General features: G+C 37.6%; 2 protein-coding genes across 4 annotated transcripts in view; both read left to right on the top strand.

Moving 5' to 3' along the window:
- LOC126457484 (semaphorin-2A) overlaps positions 1-14,293 on the top strand; it is a 39,760-nt gene extending 25,467 nt beyond the window's left edge. For both annotated transcript variants that reach the window (XM_050093780.1, XM_050093779.1), the window contains exon 2: positions 11,067-14,293. In XM_050093780.1, coding sequence (XP_049949737.1) covers positions 11,104-13,197 — 2,094 coding nt within the window. In that variant the 5' untranslated portion in view covers positions 11,067-11,103 and the 3' untranslated portion in view covers positions 13,198-14,293. The remainder of the gene's footprint in view (positions 1-11,066) is intronic.
- The window catches only part of LOC126457485 (mitochondrial ribosome-associated GTPase 2), a 176,040-nt gene that overhangs the window by 29,768 nt on the left and 121,847 nt on the right, over positions 1-24,425 (top strand). The window contains exon 2 of one of the 2 annotated variants that reach the window (XM_050093781.1): positions 168-5,223. The exons of the other annotated variant lie outside the window; for it this stretch is intronic. Within the exon in view, the coding sequence (XP_049949738.1) occupies positions 168-1,705 (1,538 nt within the window). The 3' untranslated portion in view covers positions 1,706-5,223. Of the gene's footprint in view, positions 1-167; positions 5,224-24,425 lie in introns of those variants that run through there. 2 annotated transcript variants of the gene reach the window in all.

Genomic DNA, 24,425 nt, shown 5'->3' with positions numbered 1-24,425 from the left:
GCCCTGAATAAATTTGCTGTATTTTTGTTCTGCTCTTGCAGTTTTGTGCATCTGTTCTTCTGAAATATTATTTTTAGGTACTTTTAAATGTTCCTGTATTGGATATTAACAAAACTTCTTGCAAACAATTTTGAAATTTGAATTAGCAAGCAACATTTTCTTTGCAGGTGTGCGAGTTTTATTTGGTGTAGATGCTACAAAATTAACTGAGCACCCAGTATTAAAAAATGAAAGCTTTTCTAAGATCGTATTTAATTTTCCACATGTTGGAGGTAAAATGAAGATAAATTTAAACAGGGAACTGCTGCGTCAGTTTGCTGTGAGTGCCTGTCACTTACTAGATACAAATGGTCAACTGCTGATATCACTCTGCAAAGGTCAAGGTGGAACCAGTGCTGAAAAAGAAATTCGACGTTGGGATGATACATGGAAAGTTGTTGAAATGGTTGCTGATGGAAATTTGGTTTTGACAGCAGTTGAACCATTTTATGGAGACAGTTACCCTAACTACAAGAGTGCAGGCTATCGGGGTACAGATAAGAGTTTTCATACTGATGGAGCACTTGTTCACATATTTTGTAAAAGACAACCTCTATTTCCTTCAGTGGAAGTTTCAGTTCTGCAAGAAAGTTTAGAGCAGTGTAGTATTAAAATTCCATCTGGAGAAATATTGTGCCCAAAATATTACTTTCAGAAATATATTCAAACACCTGTAAACAATGTTGCATTGTTTTTCCAAAATAGTTTGAAAACCTTTATTGAACATAGTGAAAAGAGTGTAAGAAGTGTCCAGGAAAGTGAAGTGCCCTTGTTTGATCCAAGATGTTTATCAGATAGTAGTGCAGACAAAGTATTGATATGTCCCTTGCGCCATTCATTGTTGGACATTATTAGTGTTCCGTTGCATCTCTGGTGGATGTGTCATGAAAATTACCTTCTGTACAGTGGGATGGTATTCCATGATTTGGGATCTGACTTCTCACAAGCTCCTGTTTCAAATCAAATAATGCTTTTTGGTTACAATTCACATGATATTTTAAGAGCCTATCTTGAAAATTTACTGCAAAGTAATATTGGTGACCATTTTTATTTAAAAGCTTCATCGATTGTGAACAGCAGCCCAGTGTTGCAGTACAAAAGTATGGACTGCCCTACTTTTATTGAAAATACAAATTTTGAAGTAAAATTAACAAACATTTTGTTACTGTCTGAAGATTGTGAAATTATGAGAGATTCAACGAATACTGTGTTGCAGCACTACACTGTAGATGGATCAATCAAAAATGAAGAAATACACACTGAATTCTGTTTAATGTATCCTGATACACTATCAGAAATATTGTTTCATACATCTTGGAGACATTTATATGCCAGTGAAACTTGTTTAAAGGTTGGGTACAAAAACAGTCATGTAAAATTTAGCAGTCTATATGGCTTAAAATATTCTTTTGATATTTGCTTTTCACAGAGTCCTTTGTATAGCCATAAAAAGCTTTACAGTATTCTTTGGCAACTAGTTGGTGATATTGTAACTGATGTCCAGTTATTAAACACATATGAATCTCCAAAAGGCTGGACTTCACACTGTTTCAGAATAGAATATCAGTCATTCGATAAAGCCTTAAGCAGGAAGAAAGCCATTGATATCCATCAGAATGTAGTTGGTAAAATGTTGTCACATTGTTTACAAGTTACAATACATTAGCATTGTGTTGCTATCTGTAGGTTCTCTTACACTGAGACCCTCTAATGCGTAGATTCCCACAGTAGTTTAGAAAAAGGACGGCAGATTCTAAACGAAAATAACTTAATGTGTGGGTGAGCAACATTAAATAACATGAGAATCCACAGAATTTATACGTGAAAAATTCAAGAACAGGGCAAGAGATATCCTTCAGTGAGGACAGAAGAAATAAATGAAAGAAAAAAGGAAAAATATGAAATAAATGATTTGAAAGGAGGACAGAGCAAATATTGTCAAGAAGATATGAGAAGATTGGTCATTTACAGTGAGGGAGCATCAGATAAAGTCCTTGTCCTCCAGACCCAACAGGTTAGAGAGGTAAGGAGCTGGGTGATTGATATGACAGTATGCAGTGACTAATATGAAAGCACATGACAAGAACAGAGAAAGTTGTTGTACGCCAAGATTATAGAGATGTAATTTCAAAGCCTTGGTATCGGTGCCAAGGTCAGCAACAGAGTTCCTGAAATGCCATTGAATTTGGGGATTTTGTGTTAATGATGTAGGAGATTTATCTTTACTCATTGAGATACTGCAGAAGAGTGGAAGCTGCATGTGTAAGTTATAAGTCAGAAATATCCGTCACAGATGCGTACCTTTCGGCATTATATTTTAGCACTGATTAGGATGTTTAGTGAAAAATTGAAACCTCACAATTGAAAAAATGTTCACAGTGAGTACTATGGCTAATGACCAGTCACAGCTCTTTTAAGTTGAAATGTCAAAGTTGATGCGAATTGTGGGAAATTAATCCTTAGACATACTTTGCAAAGGAGGCTTAATAGGGGTTTCAAAGCAGAGTGCAAGATAGACTATGCTAGATCAAAGCAAGATCTGAGTTTTGGAAGCTAGATTAAGAATAAGCTGTGAAAATTTTCAGATGAGTGTTAAAGAAATGGTTCTTAGGATGAGAGTTTACATAAGTTCTCTGCATGAAGCTTTCTTGTTCACCATTTATAAGATTGCAAGGAGGCAGAATGGCTGACAGTTATTTACCTTTGGGAGATAAAATTCTATGTACTGCTGATAGACAATCATAAGTACAAAAAAACTATTGTAGGTACCCTTCCTCAGATAGGAAAGGGAACAGATTGGGGGAAGCTAGAGAGAAGGGAACGTCACTCAAAATCCAGCATGAGTGTCACTCAACTGCTGTGAGAATGAAGGGAGTGCAAACACTGCCTTAGTAACTGCCGAAGAGTGAGCACAGTGACAGTCATGTAGAACTTTATTTTAACTTTCTAAATCATTGTTAAAAAGCTATTGCAGTAGAGATGTCGAAGCTCCCACAGCTCTTAAGACAGCAGAAGAAACATTTTTCTATCCTGCTTTATTATTGTCATTTAACAGAAATGTTTGGTACACTTTGACTATCGTATTCTGACAGTTTTTAGTGCCTTTCTGTGCAGTAGTTACATATGAGTTATCTTTCTTAGTAATCTGCCTTACAGCACCTCCTCCCACTTTTTAAAGGCATATTTTATGAGCTTTTCTGTCACTCCAACAACTCTGTCATTACAGACATTTCCTAATAGCTAAATTAAAACTGTATATGGACCACATTCAGCCTAGGTTCTTCACCTTTCGTTAACAACTTACCTCCATACCAACCAACCAAATTAAGCGTATCTCAATATCAATACTTAAAAGTTTCATTTATTATATCTATCTTCATTTTCAAACTCCATGGGTGCTACCCTGCATGTCTTCTTGTTGTTTAATAGTGACTTTTATTAAAACTCAGTGAGCTGTATCTATCTCTGATATATATCATTCTGACCTTGTACTGTGACTGAACATAAAAGCACACCACACCTTCTCAGCACTGAGAATACTTGTAACAACGAAAATGACTCCTTTTAAATAGTTACTTTTGTTGTATTGATTGATCTGTTACATAAGAAAAGAGATAACAATATTATCCCACTTTAAGAAATGTTCAACTAAACCATTTTAAATTGATCCTAAGAGAGATACATTGTATTCAACTTTTTTCTAAATTAATAACCCATTTTGTTTGTTTCTTTATCTTCTGGATGTAAAGTTTCATTTGTATATTGTAAAAGTTATTATGTGTGTTGCCTACTAACAAAATCAGTATCACAATAAACAGTTGATTTTTTTCCCCACATAATTTTTTATATATGTAGAGTTGATGCTGGTTGCCATGTCAACTCTCTGAAATGACCTTGCCCTTTGTGTTTGACATGCTCAATGTCCGGCTGTGATGGTCTTTCCACTCAAAGGTAAAGCATGATTGTTGGATTCCCTCTCTAGCTTAGGCAAGCAATTATCCTCCCTGAAACCTCCATAAAATGACAAACCTTTTAATTATTAACATAACCACAAAGAAAACTGTGTGTCAAACATCTCCCCCTAAGACTTATCTCTCTATTATTTCTGATCAGTTGATTCATCTACCTTATTGAAGAAGAAAAGAAATTTCTTTGTCTTGATGAGTTTTGTTGACATGGAACATTTAATCCTGATGTCAATGACTTGTACTTTTCATGGTTTTTTTCCAACGTGGACTTTCCATTGTTTGATTAATCCTGATGTTAGACATATGCTTTACGTGCCAATGATGAATGCTATGCACAGAAAGTAGATCAAGAAATAATTTTAAAAAAGTATTCCTACTACTATACGGTATTTAAATGGAAGAAAATTTCTGTAAATCTAATACATTTTATAAATGGGAAAAATGATTGTGCCAATAAATATGTATGCTGCAGTTTGGAGGAATTTACAACTGTTAAAATGTGTGCTACATTTGCTGAAGAGGGTACAATAGTGGCATATAAATAGCATCTGCAAATAAGACTGTCGATTGTGCTAAGTGCTAATGACGTCTCATAGCCCTTGTTTTACCTTTTATGCCTCGTTATTTTATGGTAATGTGTGCTTTCCTCATGGTAGTCTAGAATTTTTTTTATGAAAACTGTAATATTTTGGGATGAAAACCAAATTAATAAATTTATATTTGTTATAGTGCTAAATATTTCTGAATATACTTTCCCATGTATGAACAATAGAGTAATCTTTTAGTTTGGTAATTAACTGAATTTGTACTCTGCAATTAGTATACCACATTATTAAATAGGAAAATTTACTTTCTGTTTACTGTAGTTTATTTTAATTGTTTTATGTATGCTGCAGATTTCTTAATTTTTTGGTGTTGTTTACCCCCATAAAGTTTCCCCTGTAGCTGAACACGGAGAAAGCATACAACTAAAGAACTGTTGAGGCATGGGCACTTCCTTGTAATGCTGTTTTTTTACTCTAAGCACTGTTTGCTTTACTGGTTTTTTTATTTATTTTTTGCATTGAAGTGTGTTACATGTGTCTATACATAAATAGGATGAAAAAGAAATAAAGAATTCACTGCTTTAAAATGCATGTACAGTTATGTATACTTAATTGTTAATTTTGATTTACTGTTTAGTCATGGCATTTATTTTTAATCATGTTTGAAATGTATCAAATAAATAAATCAAACTTTTTTTTCCCATATAACCTCATATTGTATACCTACTACTGATTTTAATATGCTAAATTCCTCTGTTTACATGCAGTTCAACATTTGCATTAATGATGTATTCATTTTGTAGCTTTTGAAGTATGTGAATATTATGTACTTTACAGCACAAAAAATGGCTACATGTGAGTCCTAAACTATCCACTATTTGACTTAAAAGTGTAATATTTCAAGATATTTGCAGTATTGCCCATAAAAAGGAATGCCATTTTTGTAATTGTTTGTATAATTATGTCAATATACTTTCTTCAGCTAACTTGCGCAAATTTCCACTTTAAAAACCATGCAAAAAGCTAGACATTTGATCTATAGAATTATAAGTGCATTTTTGAGGTGAAGTCAACAGGCTGAAATTTAAACTCTTGATATTACAATTTTAGTTTCTTTCTCCCCTAACACAGCAAAGATGTAATTCTTGTTCATGTATTGTGGGCCATCAGAATAGCATAGTATTTGGTTTCCTGCCCAACTGTGTGTAATATCTCTGGCTTCTACCCCATACAAGGAAAGAAATCAATACGAGAGGGGAGGGGGGGGGGGGGAGGCAGTATATTAGTTTCATTTTACTACCTCCTTACAGGTGTGGAGTGCGATGTCTCAAAGTCTAGTCCTTACTGTAGAGCTAGGCTAATTTTCTCACATGTCAATTTTTCCTTTGGCCATAATTTTCATCATCATCATCATCATCATCATCTAAGACTGATTATGCATTTCAGTGTTCAGTCTGGTGCATAGTCCCCCTTATAAAATTCCTCCATGATCCCCTATTCAGTGCTAACATTGGTGCCTCTTCTGATGTTAAGCCTATTACTTCAAAATCATTCTTAACCGAATCCAGGTACCTTCTCCTTGGTCTGCCCCGACTCTTCCTACCCTCTACTGCTGAACCCATGAGTCTCTTGGGTAACCTTGCTTCTCCCATGCGTGTAACATGACCCCACCATCTAAGCCTGTTCGCCCTGACTGCGACATCTATAGAGTTCATTCCCAGTTTTTCTTTGATTTCCTCATTGTGGACACCCTCCTGCCATTGTTCCCATCTTCTAGTACCTGCAATCGTCCTAGCTACTTTCATATCCGTAACCTCAACCTTATTGATAAGGTAACCTGAATCCACCCAGCTTTCACCCCCATACAACAAAGTTGGTCGAAAGATTGAACAGTGCGCAGATAACTTAGTCTTGGTACTGACTTCCTTCTTGCAGAAGAGAGTAGATCGTAGCTGAGCGCTCACTGCATTAGCTTTCCTACATCTCGCTTCCAGTTCTTTCACTATGTTGCCATCCTGTGAGAATATGCATCCTAAGTACTTGAAACCGTCCACCTGTTCTAACTTTGTTTGTCCTATTTGGCACTCAATCCGTTTTTATCTCTTTCCCACTGACATTACTTTCGTTTTGGAGATGCTAATCTTCATACCATAGTCCTTACATTTCTGATCTAGCTCTGAAATACTACTTTGCAAACTTTCAATCAAATCTGCCATCACAACTAAGTCATCCGCATATGCGAGACTGCTTATTTTGTGTTCACATATCTTAATCTCACCCAGCCAGTCTATTGTTTTCAACATATGATCCATAAATAATATGAACAACAGTGTAGACAGGTTGCAGCCTTGTCTTACCCCTGAAATTACTCTGAACCATGAACTCAATTTACTGTCAACTCTAACTTCTGCCTGACTATCCATGTAAAGACCTTTAATTGCTTGCAAAAGTTTGCCTCCTATTCCATAATCTTGTAGAACAGACAATAACTTCCTCCTAGGAACCTGGTCATATGCCTTTTTCTAGATCTATAAAGCTTAGATACAATTCCCTGTTCCACTCGTAACACTTCTCCATTATTTGCCGTAAGCTAAAGATCTGGTCCTGACAACCTCTAAGAGGCCTAAACCCACACTGATTTTAATCCAATTTGTCCTCAACTAATACTCACACTTTCCTTTCAACAATACCAGAGAAGATTTTTCCCACAATGTGCTGATTAAAGAGATAGCTCTGTAGTTGTTACAATCTTTTCTGTTTCCATGTTTAAAGATTGGTGTGATTACTGCTTTCGTCCAGTCTGATGGAACCTGTCCCGATTCCCACACCATTTCAGACCTGACATTCCACTGTATTTGATGAGTTCCGACTTAATTTCATCCGCTTTATTGCACTGCAACCTATTGACCATTTTCTCCACTTCCTCAAATGTGATCCTATTTCCATCATCATTCCTATCCCATTGTACATGGAAATCTGAAACATTACTGATTGTATTTTCACCTACATTGAGCAACTCTTCAAAATATTCCCTCCGTCTGCCCAAGGCATCAACAGGATTCACCAACAGTTTTCCTGTCCTGTCCAAAATACTTGTCATTTCCTTCTTACCTCCCTTTTGAAGACTGCTAATTACACTCCAAAATGGTTTTCCAGCAGCTTGACCCAAAGTCTCCAACCTGTTTCCAAAGTCTTCCCAAGATTTCTTCTTGGATGCTGCAATTATCTGTTTGGCTTTGTTTCTTTCTTCAACATAACTTTCTCTGTCTACCTGAGTTCTAGTATGTAGCCATTTTTGATACGCCTTCTTTTTCCTTTTACAGGCTGCCTTGACTGTGTCATTCCACCAAGCTGTTTGCTTCATCCTACCTTGACACACTACTGTTCGAAGACATTCTTTAGCCACTTCTAGTACTGTGTCCCTGTACCTTGTCCATTCCTTTTCCAATGACTGTAATTGACTACATTCAACTAACTGGTACCTTTCTGAGATCACTGTTATGTACTTGTGCCTGATTTCCTTATCCTGAAGTTTCTCCACTCTTATCCTCCTACATATGGACCTGACCTCCTGCACTTTTGGCCTTACAATACCAATTTCACTGCAGATTAAGATAGTGATCAGTGTCATCAAAGAATCCCCTGAATACACGTGTGTCCCTCACAGCCTTCCTGAATTCCTGATGTGTTATTATATAGTCAGTGACAGATCTGGTTTCCCTGCCTTCCCAAGTATATCGGTGAATGCTCTTATGTTTAAAAAAGGAGTTTGTGTTTACTAAGCCCATACTGGCACAGAAATCCAAGAGTTGTTTCCCTTTCCTGTTGACCTCCATATCCTCTCCAAATTTACCCATAACCTTTTCATACCCTTCTGTTCGATTTCCAATCCTGGCATTAAAATCACCCATGAGCAGAACACTGTCCTTGTCCTTTAGTCTAACAGCTACATCACTGAGTGCATCATTCTTGAACTGCCCCTTCACAATGCGAATATACTGACACAATCCTAATTTTCTTGCTAGACACTGTCAAATCTATCCACATCAGTCGTTCATTTACATACCTTAATTGCAACTACGCTGAGTTCCATTTCTTTCCTGATGTAAAGCCCTACACCCCATTGTGCTATTCCTGCTTTGACTCCTGACAGGTAGACCTTGTATTCTCCCACTTCCTCTTCTTTCTCACCCCTTACCCGAATGTCACTAACAGGTAAAACGTCCAACCCCATCTTACTTGCAGCCTCTGCCAGCTCTACCTTCTTCCCATAGTAGCCCCCATTGATATTAATAGCTCCCCACCTCGTTACCATTCATTTGCCGAGTTGTATCTTAGGAGTCCCTGGTTTGTCAATTAGAGGTGGGACTCCGTCACCTCCAAAGGTCCGAGGTATTTTGCTCTGATTGTTGCCAGCGTCATATTTCAAGTACCAGGGAAGCAGGTTGCTAGCCTTACTTGCCACGGGTCCCATTGAGTTTTACCCCTAATGGTTTAGGGACTAACCGGTGGATTTGGTAGTCTTTGCCTTTGGAGCATAAAGGTGGCGATAATTTTATGGAGGAAAATTCAGAACAGCAACTTCCTTCTTTTATGTGAAATTCTGATGCACAACTGTTATTTTTTATACTGGAAATTCGCTTTGTTGGAAACAGATCATCCCCTTCAAATATAGTGTTTAAACTCATTGAAGGATGATATTACTTAGAATATGAGTAACGGGCAACATATACCCAGCTGTGTTTACTTTGAACTGCTCTCACAACAGAAGAAGATCTCCAGCCACATAAATCAAGCTCATTGCCAGTGCATCATAAGGCCTAGTCTTGTTTCTCAAACTCCAAAGATCACCTGAAGGCCTCTATATTCAGATAGCAATGTCATTCTCTGTGAAATACCATTCCAACAAAATGCCTTACATTTATATTTACAATTTATATGGTCTTAGCACACAACAGTTGGTGGTGTCATTATTTGCTATGGAACCATTTCCTGATGCCCCAGTATCCCAAACTGATGCTGAACCATATATGTAGATTTGAAATTTGCAGTAGTGTGATTAACTCCACATATATAAGGTTGGATATTGTCTTGGTGTTTGTTCAGTGTCCTGCGTCATTGCTGTTCCTATGGAAGTCTCAGTTTCCTCAATGCTATCCAGTCCTCTGCCACCTCCAGCACAGTTTTACCCATTTCTTCCAAAGAGCAGTAATGTACTGATAATGAATAGAGTGACTGGCACTGAAGAGAAAAAATGCAACTGTCTGACTTTGAATCATAGATTGTCACCAATTAATGTTGAGTGAATGTGGCACTTACAGCTGTAAATAATCATTTTTGTTATTGCTATTGAGTGCAGAACAACGCTGCCACTGCATGTCATAAAAGGATAAAAGTTCCAAAGGAAAATGTGACATGCTATCTATCTCCTATATTACAATACATCATGTCAAGTTATCTTGTGTGGCCAAACAGTGAAAAGCAGCAGTTAATTTTATTCACAGTACAAAGATTTTTTATTTGAACCCCCATATAATATATTTTTGTGTTAATCTTTCCAATGTATATTTTTTCATGGTATTTTGAATTGGCATAAGGGTGTATTATATCCATCTAATGTAACTGCAGTAGAAAGTATATCACAAGTGACTACTTGTTTCATGTCAGGACAGTTAATGGTGATAGATCATTATGCTAACAATAACAGTCTCCCTTGCTAGTTTATTCTGAATTCATTGCTGCTTTTATTAACAGCATGCAAAGAAGACTGAAGCAAGTCGACCTACCAATAATTGTGTGTCATAGCTTGCAAGCTACATATATACTCCCACCCTTTCCTTATGGTAAAATTAATAGTAAATGTTGCTGCCACAAAGTTTTCAGCTGCAGTCAGTTCTAGTTTGCTCTCATTGTGTGCAGTCTTTGGACCCTGGCCAAAACATTGTCGCATTTACTGATGTGGGGGGGGGGGGGGGGGCACACATCTGTGTATTGACATAAAACTCACAAAATTACTGGATGAGTTGGGGATGTCTTCATTGTCTCTTGCAGTCAAAACCTCCATACACTCTTGCATGGGTGACCTGGGGTGTAGACAATAGACATTGAACATTTAATTAGAATGATTACCTCCAACCCCTCACTACGTGCCCACCTCGTAAGTTACTGCTGTTGTGTGCTTGTAGCTAAGAAGACACACTGCATTGGCATAAAGATGTATAAAATATCAGTATTGTTTTTCCATAGTATTTAAATAATATTATTTCTTCGAACTGTCCATAGCATTAATTATTGATGGTGATTTCCACCTGCCAATTTTTGTGCTGTTAAAAGTACAATGTATAATAGGCCAAAATTTTTTAAGCAGCACCAGCCAAACTTATGCATGAAGCACTTTGTAAATGTTGTAGTACAAGTAATTTTGCTTCTAACAAACATATTAGTATTGATAATATGCATCCCACACCTAAAAGATTTTGAGAGGACACTGTTTATTCTTTTCATGATGGAGCAGCTGAACGGGGCAGATAAAGAAACAGTTGATGTAGAACATGGCTGCCAAATTGTGGAACCTATTGCTGGTCGCTGCATCAGTCCATCTGGTTGGCTCTGTTGAACAGCTGCATCAAGATCTGATCCACGAGTTCTCTTGTGGACACAAATATTACCGCACATTTCATTTGGATGAAAAACGAGAGTCACTTTATGTGGGTGCACTTGACAAAGTTTACAAACTGAACTTGACCAATATAAGTTTGTCAGATTGTGAAAGAGATTCATTGACTCTTGAACCAACAAATATTGCAAATTGTGTTTCCAAAGGGAAGTCAGCAGACTTTGATTGCAAGAACCATATTCGTGTAATTCAGCCAATGGGTGATGGAAGTCGTTTGTATATTTGTGGGACAAATGCTCATAGCCCAAAGGATTGGGTTGTGTATTCAAATTTGACACATCTACAGAGACATGAGTATGTTCCAGGTATTGGTGTAGGTATTGCGAAATGTCCTTTCGATCCTGAAGACAGCTCAACTGCAGTTTGGGTAGAGAATGGGAATCCAGGTGATTTGCCTGGTTTGTACAGTGGTACAAATGCAGAGTTTACTAAGGCAGATACAGTTATTTTTCGCACTGACCTCTATAATCTCACAACAGGTCGACGGGAATATTCTTTCAAGCGTACTCTGAAATATGACTCAAAGTGGCTTGATAATCCAAATTTTGTGGGTTCATTTGATGTAGGTGAATATGTGCTTTTCTTTTTTAGAGAGACTGCAGTGGAGTACATAAACTGTGGTAAAAGTGTTTACTCACGTGTTGCCCGTGTATGCAAGAAGGATGTTGGTGGAAAGAATATTCTCAGCCAAAATTGGGCAACATTTCTTAAAGCACGTCTAAACTGTTCTATTCCAGGGGAATTTCCATTCTATTTTAATGAGATACAAGGTGTTTACAAGATGCCTAACACAGATAAGTTTTTTGGAGTGTTCAGTACTTCGGTAACAGGACTTACTGGCTCAGCTATTTGTTCTTTCACTTTGAAAGACATACAAGAAGTGTTCAGTGGAAAGTTCAAGGAGCAAGCTACTAGCAGCTCAGCCTGGTTGCCTGTTCTACCTAGTAGAGTCCCAGATCCACGTCCAGGAGAATGTGTCAATGATACTGAATTGCTCCCAGATACGGTTCTTAATTTTATACGTTCCCATCCATTAATGGATGGAGCAGTATCTCATGAAGGTGGAAAACCAGTATTTTATAAGAGAGATGTCTTGTTTACGCAGCTAGTAGTGGATAAATTGAAAGTTAACTTGGTGGGTAAGAACATGGAATATATTGTGTACTATGCCGGGACAAGTACTGGTCAGGTATATAAAGTTGTCCAATGGTATGACAGTGGTGGGCTGCCTCAGTCACTACTAGTTGATATTTTTGATGTCACACCACCTGAACCAGTCCAAGCACTACACTTATCTAAGGAATACAAATCTTTGTATGCTGCATCAGATAATATAGTGCGTCAGATAGAACTGGTTATGTGTCATCACCGTTACAGCAATTGCTTGCAGTGTGCTCGGGATCCTTACTGCGGATGGGATAGAGACTCGAACTCATGTAAGTCATACACCCCAGGACTTCTTCAGGATGTTACTAATACAAGTGCAAACTTATGTGAACACAGTGTAATGAAAAAGAAACTGATTGTTACTTGGGGGCAAAGCATACATCTTGGATGTTTCTTAAAAGTACCAGAAGTATTAAGCAGTCAGACAATATCCTGGGTCCATTACACTAAAGACAAAGGCCGTTACCCTATAGTTTATAGGCCAGACAAATACATTGAAACATCAGAGCATGGCTTAGTATTAATATCAGTTACAGATTCAGATTCTGGTCGTTACGATTGCTGGTTAGGTGGTTCTTTGCTTTGTAGCTATAATATAACAGTAGATGCCCACAGATGTTCAGCACCTGGGAGATCTAATGATTACCAGAAAATATATTCTGATTGGTGTCATGAATTTGAACGTTCTAAGATAGCAATGAAAACATGGGAAAGAAAGCAGGCACAGTGTAGCACAAAACAAAACAACAGTAACCAGAAAACACATCCAAATGATATATTTCACAGTAATCCTGTAGCATGATTTGCAAAAGGAAAAATGATCTTGTTTTCCTCTTTGTGTTGCCTTCTGGTTAACATTGTTGAGATTGTTGAGAACTTAGTGTTCTTACAGTGTGAAATGCATCGAATCAGATCATCTTTCTGAATGTGTGCTTGCATCAACAACAACTTGTAAAAAGCAAACAAAGTTTTCTTTTATTTAATAAGAGAATGGAACTTTTGAATGTGTTATAAGTAACTTGAATGTGTACTTATCAACATACTGACTGTTGGAGGATTATTATACTCAATTTGAACACAAGAAGTGTGCTACTAAATAATGTTTCCAGTTTCCCTGATGAGAAAGCATTTATCACTTTATGCTGTGTTAATTTGAATGTGAGAGATTTAAATTCTAACTGTATTAAATCCAGTGACCAATGTCTGTAGTGTTCCAAAAATTAGGTCTCATCAATGTCATTAAGATTTATTAAAGGTTTTGTGTTGCTGATCAAGACCAGAAATGAATTATTAACTCAAAGAGTAGATGCATTGTAGTATTTTATGTGGAGTGCAGATTCTCTCTCTCTCTCTCTCTCTCTCTCTCTCTCTCTCTCTGTGTGTGTGTGTGTGTGTGTGTGTGTGTGTGTGTGTGTTTTTACTAATCATGTATTTTATTTCATTCATATCTGAAATAATAAAAAAAGACTGCAATTAATATGCACACATTATTTAAGAAGGAAATTGTGTTAATGCACACACTCACACACACAAAATATTATTCTAATTTTTTACGTAAGTTTTCTTTTATAAACGTAGGCTTCCACAGCCATTGTCACAGTCAGTAAAATTTATCTGGGTTTGAGACTGCACTGTCATTGTATAAAACCACTGACATTTCAGTCACTGTTAGAAGTGACCTTCAGGGTGTAGTTTTACATATTGATAATGTGCTCACAGACCCACAAAAATTTTATTGACTGTTTTCTTACTTTTTTTTTAGTGCACTTTCATAGAAATAATTTCTCCCAATGCATAATGGAGTCTTCAAGTGGCAACATTGATGTGCACACAAAATCTAAGAAAAGTGCAAAAACGTGAGGTACAAATTGTAATAAAGATAGGTTAAAAAAAAAAAACTGTATTCATTGAATACAGAACCTGTGAGTGAACTGTATCAGATGTCATTTTTTAGGTCGTGTCATACGAAAGTGGAGGCTTCATTTTCTCTAATTGAAATGGCAAAACAAGAAAAGGAAAGGGGAAAAGATTACCGTTAAGTCTATTCAAAGTATGAAATTAATGGTACTGGAAGGAAAATGATATGTAAAATTATTTAGTATTATTTATTGTCTTTACTGTGGATTTCGAATAAAATGCACTTATGACTGTGCAATTATGCAAAGACACTGAACTTAGAATTCATTATCAGTAGTTATTCCTAGATATTTCTGCATATACACAGCAAAGACGGGAGTGGGGACTCTAAATTTGCTTCGGGGATGACAATGTATGTTTTTATCATCTGTGCCAGATAATTATTCTTGTTTAGTCTGGAAACCGCACTCAATACATTCTTTTGTAGACTTGTTCATGTTGACATTGTGTGTTGTGCTTACTGATACTGCATCAGTTTGTTAAATGGGAATTCCATGATTACTGATTTCACAACTGAAGGCGGTCTGAAGAGAGAAGTTTTGGAAAGGTTACACCCATGAGTCTCCATGATAAGTGTCATTACTTAATTCTGTATACTGTTACATTAATTTTGTGTGTGTCTAAGGAATTCTTCTGTTGTCTTATAATTTCATTTGAAAATGTGAAGTAGTATTTAAGTTGTATATTGAAGTTTTTATACTAAAAACTTTGATTTGTTTATAACTTTGTGACTGAATTCACAACAGCTCTGTGAAAGTGGTACATTCATAGTGTGTCTTACTCAGTGTTGTTCGTCATATTGTGAACAGAAACGTGTATGTTAAAAGAATGTGGTTCAGTTTAATGAACAAAAGTAACATGTTTGTACTGATTTTTAAAGTATTATGATCATTTTACGTTTAAACTTGTGTGTTTTATACAAAATAAATATCTTTATCAGATGCAAATCTGTCCCCCCTTTTTCATTGTATTGATTAATATTTCCATCTGGATAAATTTTGTATCTATTAATAGCTGTAGGTTTAAGCTCAGTTGTTTCCTAAATTTATGATCCACAGGAAATTTTACTCCCCCCCCCCTTTCCCTTTCCCCCCCTCCTGCACATAAAATAGTACATGAGGTTTTGAATTATACCTGCGTACTGATGGGTAGATTGCAGCACAACCCCTGTAATATGTCAGTTCCCATAAAAGGCAGCATCAGTTCTCTATGGATCCTGCTTTCACTGCATGAGAGAGATGTTTATATTTCAATTAGTTACATTGTTAGTCATCATAAGCAGAACTGCTATATTGTTGCCCATATTTTCTGCTGTTTTGGGGGGGATAAAATTATGCCACAGGGTTCATCTTTGGTATGTTAGTGTAGAAGCTGTCTCTAAATCATCTAAGTACTGACTTCTTGTTTTTACTTTGTGTACATGTGCTGTCATGTATGGCAGATAAATTCACTTGGAAATTTTAGATTCTCATATATTCATGTCATTTCCCTATTAGCTTTCATTTATTGCATTGAAATTTATGCAGGCCATGATGAATTGCATCTTTTTCTAACGTTCATGAATTCCACATAAAATTTGTACTGTAGTGCAAGTTGCAGATGACATACGTGTTTTCCCCAAATTTTTCCCTTTATGTTGTGCTTCTGAATATTGTTCACATTGAGTTCAGTGTATAGTTATGTGATGAAGGTTTATTTTTCTGAAATTTCGATAGCTTACAATCTTGCATAATTTATATACAAATAAATCCGCAGTTGTGAGCTACAGTTGTGTATTCTGTAAACTGGCAACAATATCTTGTCTAGAAAATTATTTTCCCACTCATAGATCAGTATGAACTTAGGAATTGTTCTCGATTGTGACTTAAAATGGAACACATACAAAGTCAACCATTGTGTTGTAATATTGTGTTAGCACATATTGTAACTATTTTATCATGTGGCAGTTAGTTTCCTATTTGAACAGTATACTGCCTGTGTTTGTTTTGAAATACTGGTATTTATTAGTTTGTTTAACAAGTCTGTTAGCTCAACAAAACAAAAGCTACAGACACACATTAAAGCCGGCCGGTGCAGCCGAGCGCTTCTAGGCGCTTCAGTCTGGAACCGCACGACTGCTGCGGTCGTAGGTTCGAATCCTGCCTTGGGCATGGATGTGTGTGATGGCCTTAGGTTTAAGTAGTTTTAAGTTCTACGGGAGTGATGATCTCAGATGTTAAGTCCCATAGCGCTCAGAGCCATTTGAACATGCACTAAAGTACTGATTTACAGAATGAGTGAATTTTATCCCAGGTTTTCCTCACATTTATAAAACAAACTACTATCAGGGGCATTGTAGATTTAACTCTAATGGGTACTTGTAACTCTTGCAGTACAACAGATATTTAAATTTAAAAAAACTAAACAGTGAGTTTAATTTTATGTTAGGTCCTAGTTGTGTACTGCTGTAAAATCTTTGTAGTAGTCAGTATGCAGCCCCTCTGAGAATGCTGTTCTAGGGCTACAGGGTGAGATAGCTGTTATTTGTAAGCAGCTGGAAATCCCTCTGACTGTTGTTTAGGGATCGGAAGCTTCTGCGAGTGGGTGTGCTTGATGAACTACCCAGAGTTGCTTATGACAGGTACCAAAAATATCTGTTCTCATATGTGGATAGTGTCTCCTCTCCAGAAAGTACAGAACACATCAGACAACAAGACTGTGAGTGGTGAGTTAGTGGGAGTTCTAGGGGTCCTGCTCCGGAGCAGGGGAACCAGAAAGAACTCAATGTATTATTCTCATCCCCTTACCAACAGGTTTGAGGTACTGTCTCTAATTGAAACTGAAACAGCCATACACTGCCTGCTGAGTTCGATGTCAGGAAGAAGCAAAATGTGAAAGGCTAGAGGTTTGTTAATCTTCGGCAATTCTGATGAATGGTAAATAACGGTACTGCTTAGGGAAATGGCAACAAGGAATAAGAAGCATCACCTTGTGCATTTGAATTTATGCCTGAGGGACTCATTAGCATGTTGAAGAGACTGTTCTGTCATTCATTGAGAGAGCAGCCAGCTGCAGATTATGGCGCACATTGAAAGAAACAAAGAACCGTTTTAGGTTGAGATGTGTGTACGAAATTTCACCAATGTTCACAAGCTGTAGCTTTGCCTGCAGAACTGATTGTGGCCACCCTGGTTCTGAATCAGAATGAAGGCTTGAACCAGAGACTTCTAAGGTTCTGTGACAAGTAAGATGTCACTCTCTTGACATGCATCATATTGTTGAGAACTGTTGGATCCCTCTAAATGAGTCGTGTGCAGCACACATCAGAGGTAGCTGATTATGATTTTATGTAAGCATGAAAAAAAATATGTATATACAAAACTCGTCCATCTAATTTTCACCGTTGTTCTATAGCACCCTATCTCTAATGCTTTGATTCTCTTCTGTTCTGTTTTCTCACATTGCATCTTTCACTACCATACAATGCTGTGCTCCAAACAACATTCTCAGAATTTCTTCATGAAATTAAGGCCTGTGTTTGGTGCTAGTAGACTTAACTGAGGAATACCCTTTTTGTGAGTGGTTGTCTGCTTTTTATGTCTTTCTTGCTCGGTGCATCAGGGCTATTTTGCTGCCTTTGTAGCAGACAGATTTCCTTAACTTGGTCTATTTCAAGATCACCGGTTCTGATGTTAAGTTTCTTGATATTCTTACTTCTGCCACTTCTCATTACTTTCACCTTTCTTCGTAATACCTTCAGGCCATATTCTCTACTCTTAGATTGTTCATCTGTTTAACAGATCCTGTAATTCTTCTTCAATTTCGCTTTGGATAGCAATGTCATCAGCAAATGTTATCATAGATAACCCTTCACCTTGAAACAATCTTGTGGGGTGAACATCCACAACTGAGTATTATACCAAAGGTTGAAAACACCATTACACTTGTAAGGCTCTTTTATGTAGAACACGACTAGTTTTGGTCGATTATGCAACCATCATCAGGTGTTATACTGAAAATAGCAAGAGTCCGGCTATAATAATAGTTTTTACACACAGTAATACACATGAAAAAGCAAATAAGTTCCATATAACATTTTAGAAACCACTGGTCGGGCTAGGTGCTGTAAAACCTAAGTCAATGGAAAAGTGACACCCAACAGTACTACGGACAACTGCCTATGTAAAAAAATATGCAATGAATACCAGGACACTGACACTTCATGCTGTGACCTTGAGCGCCGCCGTGGATGAGTACAGGATGCGGTGTATTACCAGTGAGCGCAGAGCGTGGAGTAATGTACACGAAGGGGGGAGCAAACTGATAAACCAGAGTGGCAAAAGTACTGACATCTGTTGACGGGAAGAAGAATGCAAGCCCACTAGCCTGGCCATTCACAATTTGAATTAGTGATTTACATTTAAAATAAAAAAACTTTTTTATGTAAATCACTAATTCAAGTTGTGAACGGCTAGGTCAGTGGCCTTGCACTTTTCTTCCCGTCAACAGATGTACCAGTTTGCTTCCCCCTTCGCGTTAGCTACTCCATGCTCTGTGCTCGCTGGTAATAAACTGTGTCCTGTACTTGTCCACCGCAGCACTTGGCCAGGCAATCGTCCGCAGTACTGCCTGGTGTCACTTTTCCATTGACTCAGGTTTTATGGCACCCAGCCCAACCAGTGATTTCTAAAATGGAATGTGGTACTTTATTTAGTTTTTTTATGTGTATTACTGCATGCAGAAACTATTATAATCTGTGCTGGTCTCTCGGTATTTTCAGATAACACCTGATGATGGGTGTATAAGAGCCCAAAACCGGTCATATTCTAAATAAAAGAACCTTACAACTGTAGCAGTATTTTCAACCTATGGCTTTCACCTTGAATTTTAATCCCAGTTTTGATCCTTTGTTATTTCTGTCATTGCTTCTTCGAAACACAGACTGAACAGTAGAGGTGAAAGACTACATCCCTGTTTTACACCTTTTTTAATTTGAGTGCTTCATTGTTATTCTTCCACTCACAATATTGTTCCCTCTTTGTTCTTGTATTCATTATATATAACCTGTCTTTCCCTGTACAGGTTCCTCTATTTTTCTCAGAATCCTGAACATCTTGCATCATTTGAAAATTTTTAATGCTTTTCCCTTGTCAATTAATCCTATGAACATGTCTTGCTTTTTCTTGTCTTGTTTCCCGTATCAGCTGCAGCTTCGGCACTGCCTCTCTGGTGCCTTTACTTTCCTAACGCTGGATTGATCTTCATTAACAGATCTGCAATTTCCTTTTCCATTATTCTGTATATTGTTGTCAGCAACTTGGATGCATGAGCTGTTTAGCTGATTGTGCAATAATTCTCATACTTTTCACCAATGTCATATATTCTACACACCACATTTTGTTGGCACTTCCCCCAGTCATTTTAGGAATTCCGATGGAATGTTATCTATCCCTTCTGTCTTATTTGTTCTCAAGTCATCTGAAGCACTTTTATTTTGATTCTAATCACTTACCTCTTCTCTGTTGACTCCTGTTTCTTCTTCTATCCCATCATCAGACAAGTCTTACCCCCCCTGCCCGCTCTCTCCTCTGCATTTAAGAATGGAATTCCCTTTGCACCCTTATGTTATTGCCCTTGCTTGCAATTCCACTTAAGGTTGTTTTGACTTTTCACTATGTGGAGCCACTCCTTCTGATAATCATTTCTTTTTTGATTTCTTCACATTTTTTGTGCAGCCATTTTGCCTTAGCTCCCTGCACTTCCTGTTTGTTTCATTCGTAAGTGACTTGTATGTCTGTTTTCCCAAATATCCCAGAACATTTTTGTACTTTCTTTTTTTGTTGGTCATCAGAACTATTTCTTCTGTTACCCATACTTTCCTTGCAGTTACCGTCCATGTACTTATGTTTTTCTTTCCAGCTTATGTGTTTGCTCTTTTTTTAGAGATGTCCATCCCTCTACTGAGCTGTTCATTGTCCCAGAATCTATAGCCTCAGAGAACTTCATGCATATCTCTTCATGCCTTAGTGTCCCACTTCTTTGTGCACTGATCCTTTCTGACTAGTCTCTTCACATTGATTCTTCTTGACTAGTCTGTTAAACTTCACCTTACTCTTCATCATTACTGAATTGTGATCTGAGTTTGTATGTGCTCCTGGGTTCAACATACAATCCAGTATCTGATTTTGGAATCTCTGCATGACCATGTAATCAAACTGGAGTCTTTCCATATCTCCCAGCCTTTTCCAAGTACACTTCCTCTTCATGTGATACTTGAACAGAGTATTCACTATTACCTAGCTGAATTTTATTGCAGAACTCTATTAGTTGCTTTCTTCTCATTCTCACTACCTAGCCCACATTCCCCATAGCCCTTTCTTCTACTCCTACCCTTACAACCACATTCCAATCCCCATTAGACTTTCATCCTCTTTTACATACTGAATTACTTGTTCAGTGTTGTCATATACTTTCTCTACCTCTTTTTTTTCTGCTTGTGACATCAGTATGCATACATGAACTATTGTTGTTGGTGTTGCTTTGCTGTCAATTCGGATGATGAAAACAATCCAGTCACATAATTACTCACAGTAACTTCCACACTGTCCTACATTCCCATTCATAATGAGCCCTACTCCTTCAATGCCGTTTCTGTTGCTGTTGATATTATCGTATATTTGTGTGAACAGAAATCTGTATCATCTTTCCATTTCAGTTCACTGACCCCTACTGTATCTAGATTGAGCCTTAGCATTTCGCTTTTAAGATTATCTCACTTCCCTAGTGCATTGAAGCTTCTGACATTCCATGCCACAACTTGTAGAACATTATCCTTTCGTTGGTTATTCCAACTTTTTCTCACGGTCACCTGCCCCTTGGCAGTTCCCTCCTAGAATCCAAGTGGGGGACTAGTCCAGAATCTTTTGCCGATGGGAGGAGCATTATGACACTTTTTCAGTTACAGACCACATGTCCTGCAATCAAGGATCATGCGTCTGTAATGCAGTGTTTTCCATTTCCTTCTGCACTCTTATGCAGTTGATCATAGTCGTTCTTGTGACTTTTAGTATAAGTTTCCTGTCCCAAGGACAAAAACGTGCCCTCCACTTCGTTCTACTGCTCCCCCTCTTTGACAAGGCTGTTGGCAGAATGAGGATCACTTCTTATGATGGAATTATCTGGCTGCCATTGCTGATGATTTTTATTCAAATTTTATGCAGCAGCAACATTCAGACCCAGGACCGAGGTCGTTTCAGTTACTAGGCAAAGATGCTACTCCTAGACCAAGGGTGAACTCTTTTATGGTAGCTGTACAAGACTCCAAAGTATTAGTGTCAGACTCAAAGATGTGCCCTTCACAGATGAGATTATTAAAATTCCAGTGATCAGCTTCCAATGTACTCAGAACGAAGTCCCATACTTTGAAGCACCTCTGAAAAGCAGTGGAGTTTGTGTAATGTAAGAAATGATCAGAAAGTTTCCATTCAAAGGCTGCACAGGTCAGAATTGATATACCAGTCTGTCAAAATCACTGTGGGTATTGAGGTACTCATCGTACCAATACATCTGTTTAGTAAAACACCATGTTGTGCTGGATGAAGTAGTCTGTAACTGCTTGCTGAATGTCCTCATCTGACAGGATTAGTTGACCCTTCAGGGACCGGAGATGAGATAGTCATTTGGGGAGAGATTGGGGCTATAAGGTCAGGTGTTCAAGTGTCTCCTTCTAGAGTTGGTGTAACTTGTCCATTAAGGCATTTGGGGTATGGGGACATGCGTTATGAAGCACCAGCACTGCTTGTTCACAATGGTGGTTTTCAACAGACATGTTGCCCTATACACATTCTACATTCTCTGGTGGTGTTTGTGCTTCAGCAGCCAAGAAAGAAATAACAGCACATTGGTCCTGTTTGGTCACATTTGATAATAATAGTGCCGTAGTTCACGTTTCTACATTTACCACATGCATGCTTGAAAGACACAAATACCACTTGCCTACATGTTCGTGCTTATATACCTGCATTGGAGTCATGATACATTGCATGTACACTACAAAAATGCCCTCAAATAGAGACTTTTTAATCACCTCGTATACTAAGTACAGAATACTGCTAAAAACTGAAAATGACAGCAGTGAGACTAAGTAGTGTTTATTGAAAGGATTTGTTAGTGAGAAATGGAAGTAGTATACTTGTTTCAGTTGATAAGAAACTGGGGTAGAAATTGAAACTGCATTCCCAACTTCTTTGGGCAAAACTCGGTATCAAGGGTTGACGTAAACTCATAATTGGATCCTTCTGTCAACCACAAGATACACATCCAGATTGAAACAACCCTCTTTCCTAAACTATGTGAAATATCTTCCCGTTTTCATCAATATTCTCTACTTTTTCATTCACTGAATCTGCTGATTTAGTGGAGTAGAAATCAAGGAAAGGGAAAGTCTTCTGTAATTAAATTTTGTGAATATTGATATTGAAAGATAAATACTTTTCTTTGTTGAGAATACAGCACTCGTCATCTAATTAGGGGATGAATGGGTCCACAGATTGTTCACTCGACAGTGAAGATACTTTGTCATCATATTTCTTCATATTTTATCTCACATTTGGCTTGTTATAAAATGTAAAACACAACATAAATTTTTTTAACACAGTGGAGAACTTTTTATGCACAGCTTTCAGTAAAAAAAAGACATACTTCGCATGATGTTTCATGTACGTACTTCCAGAGAACTGAGACAAATACAAATCCTGTGGCATGCAGTTGGCAGTATATATAAATTAACATTGTTTTCCAGAATGGCTTTAGAAATTAGTGTCAGTTTGAATGTTATAATAACATCTGGTCTTTGTAATATCAAAAAATCTAAGGAGAATCGTATCTTTTAATAGTTGCAAAAATCTGAATGTAAAAATAGGAACAAAAAAATTTTGTATAGTCTTTGAATAAAATTTTCAAAATATGCCACTTGTAAAGGTTTGTGTTTATGTTGCAGTAATAACATATTATATCAATATATATTGTTTGTGAGAAAGTTAACTGTCTTTTTGAAACAAAGTGATGATTCTTTAGTGGGCATTGAATTCTCATTCGGCATAACATAAATTTCATTTAGAAAATAATCAAGTCAACATGGTATCTGTTATAAATGATAAAAAAATGAAATTTGTTAATGCGTCAGGATTGGCCAGGAGGGGAAAGTGGTAGGCACCTGTTGAGGTGAAGAATAAAACATAGTTTAACCTGTGAAGTTTTAATGCCATAAAGAAAGGCAGGCCTGGAGAAGCCGCCGAGACTGAATGGGCAACCGCCCAAGAGAGCAGGAGAGGAGGGTGTCTGATCGGTTCGGAAGCTGCCAGCAGAGGAGAGCGAACGGCGTGTCCACTCCTGGCAGCTGGCCTTGGTTCCACCGCCACTTGACCACCTCCAAGCCTCCTTGTTGGTCAGTCAGATCGTAAGACGCATAGTTCGATAGTGTTACCTCATCAGCAACACGTGAGTTTAGCTGCTGATGGTTCAACACGTGAGTTTCAAGGTGGTTCTATCCAGTTCTGGGCAACGTGACTGAGACGCTGCAGCTTACCGCCAGGCAGAAGGCACTGACGAACATAGAGTGAAAAAAATAAAAATCAAATTTTTATATTAATAAACCCATTCAGTTACGGCCCCCTACTGTACAAATTAAATTACATTTCCCATAGATTCAAACTTTTTTTAAAAATATAGACTTATGTAGAGTGAAGTGTATAGGATGACTAATTTGCACAATATTAGTTTTTCACATGTTCTTGTTGTTGTGGTCTTCAGTCCTGAGACTGGTTTGATGCGCTCTCCATGCTACTCTATCCTGTGCAAGCTTCTTCATCTCCCAGTACCTACTGCAACCTACATCCTTCTGAATCTGCTTAGTGTATTCATCTCTTGGTCTCCCTCTACGATTTTTACCCTCCACGCTGCCCTCCAATACTAAATTGGTGATCCCTTGATGCCTCAGAACATGTCCTACCAACCGATCCCTTCTTCTGGTCAAGTTGTGCCACAAACTTCTCTTCTCCCCAATCCTATTCAATACTTCCTCATTAGTTATGTGATCTACCCATCTAATCTTCAGCATTCTTCTGTGGCACCACA

The sequence above is a fragment of the Schistocerca serialis genome, chromosome 2 (assembly GCF_023864345.2).
Source record: "Schistocerca serialis cubense isolate TAMUIC-IGC-003099 chromosome 2, iqSchSeri2.2, whole genome shotgun sequence".
Lineage (NCBI taxonomy): Eukaryota > Metazoa > Arthropoda > Insecta > Orthoptera > Acrididae > Schistocerca > Schistocerca serialis.
The sequence above is the reverse complement of the archived record's forward strand: the minus strand, read 5'-3'. Positions and strand labels throughout refer to the sequence as shown.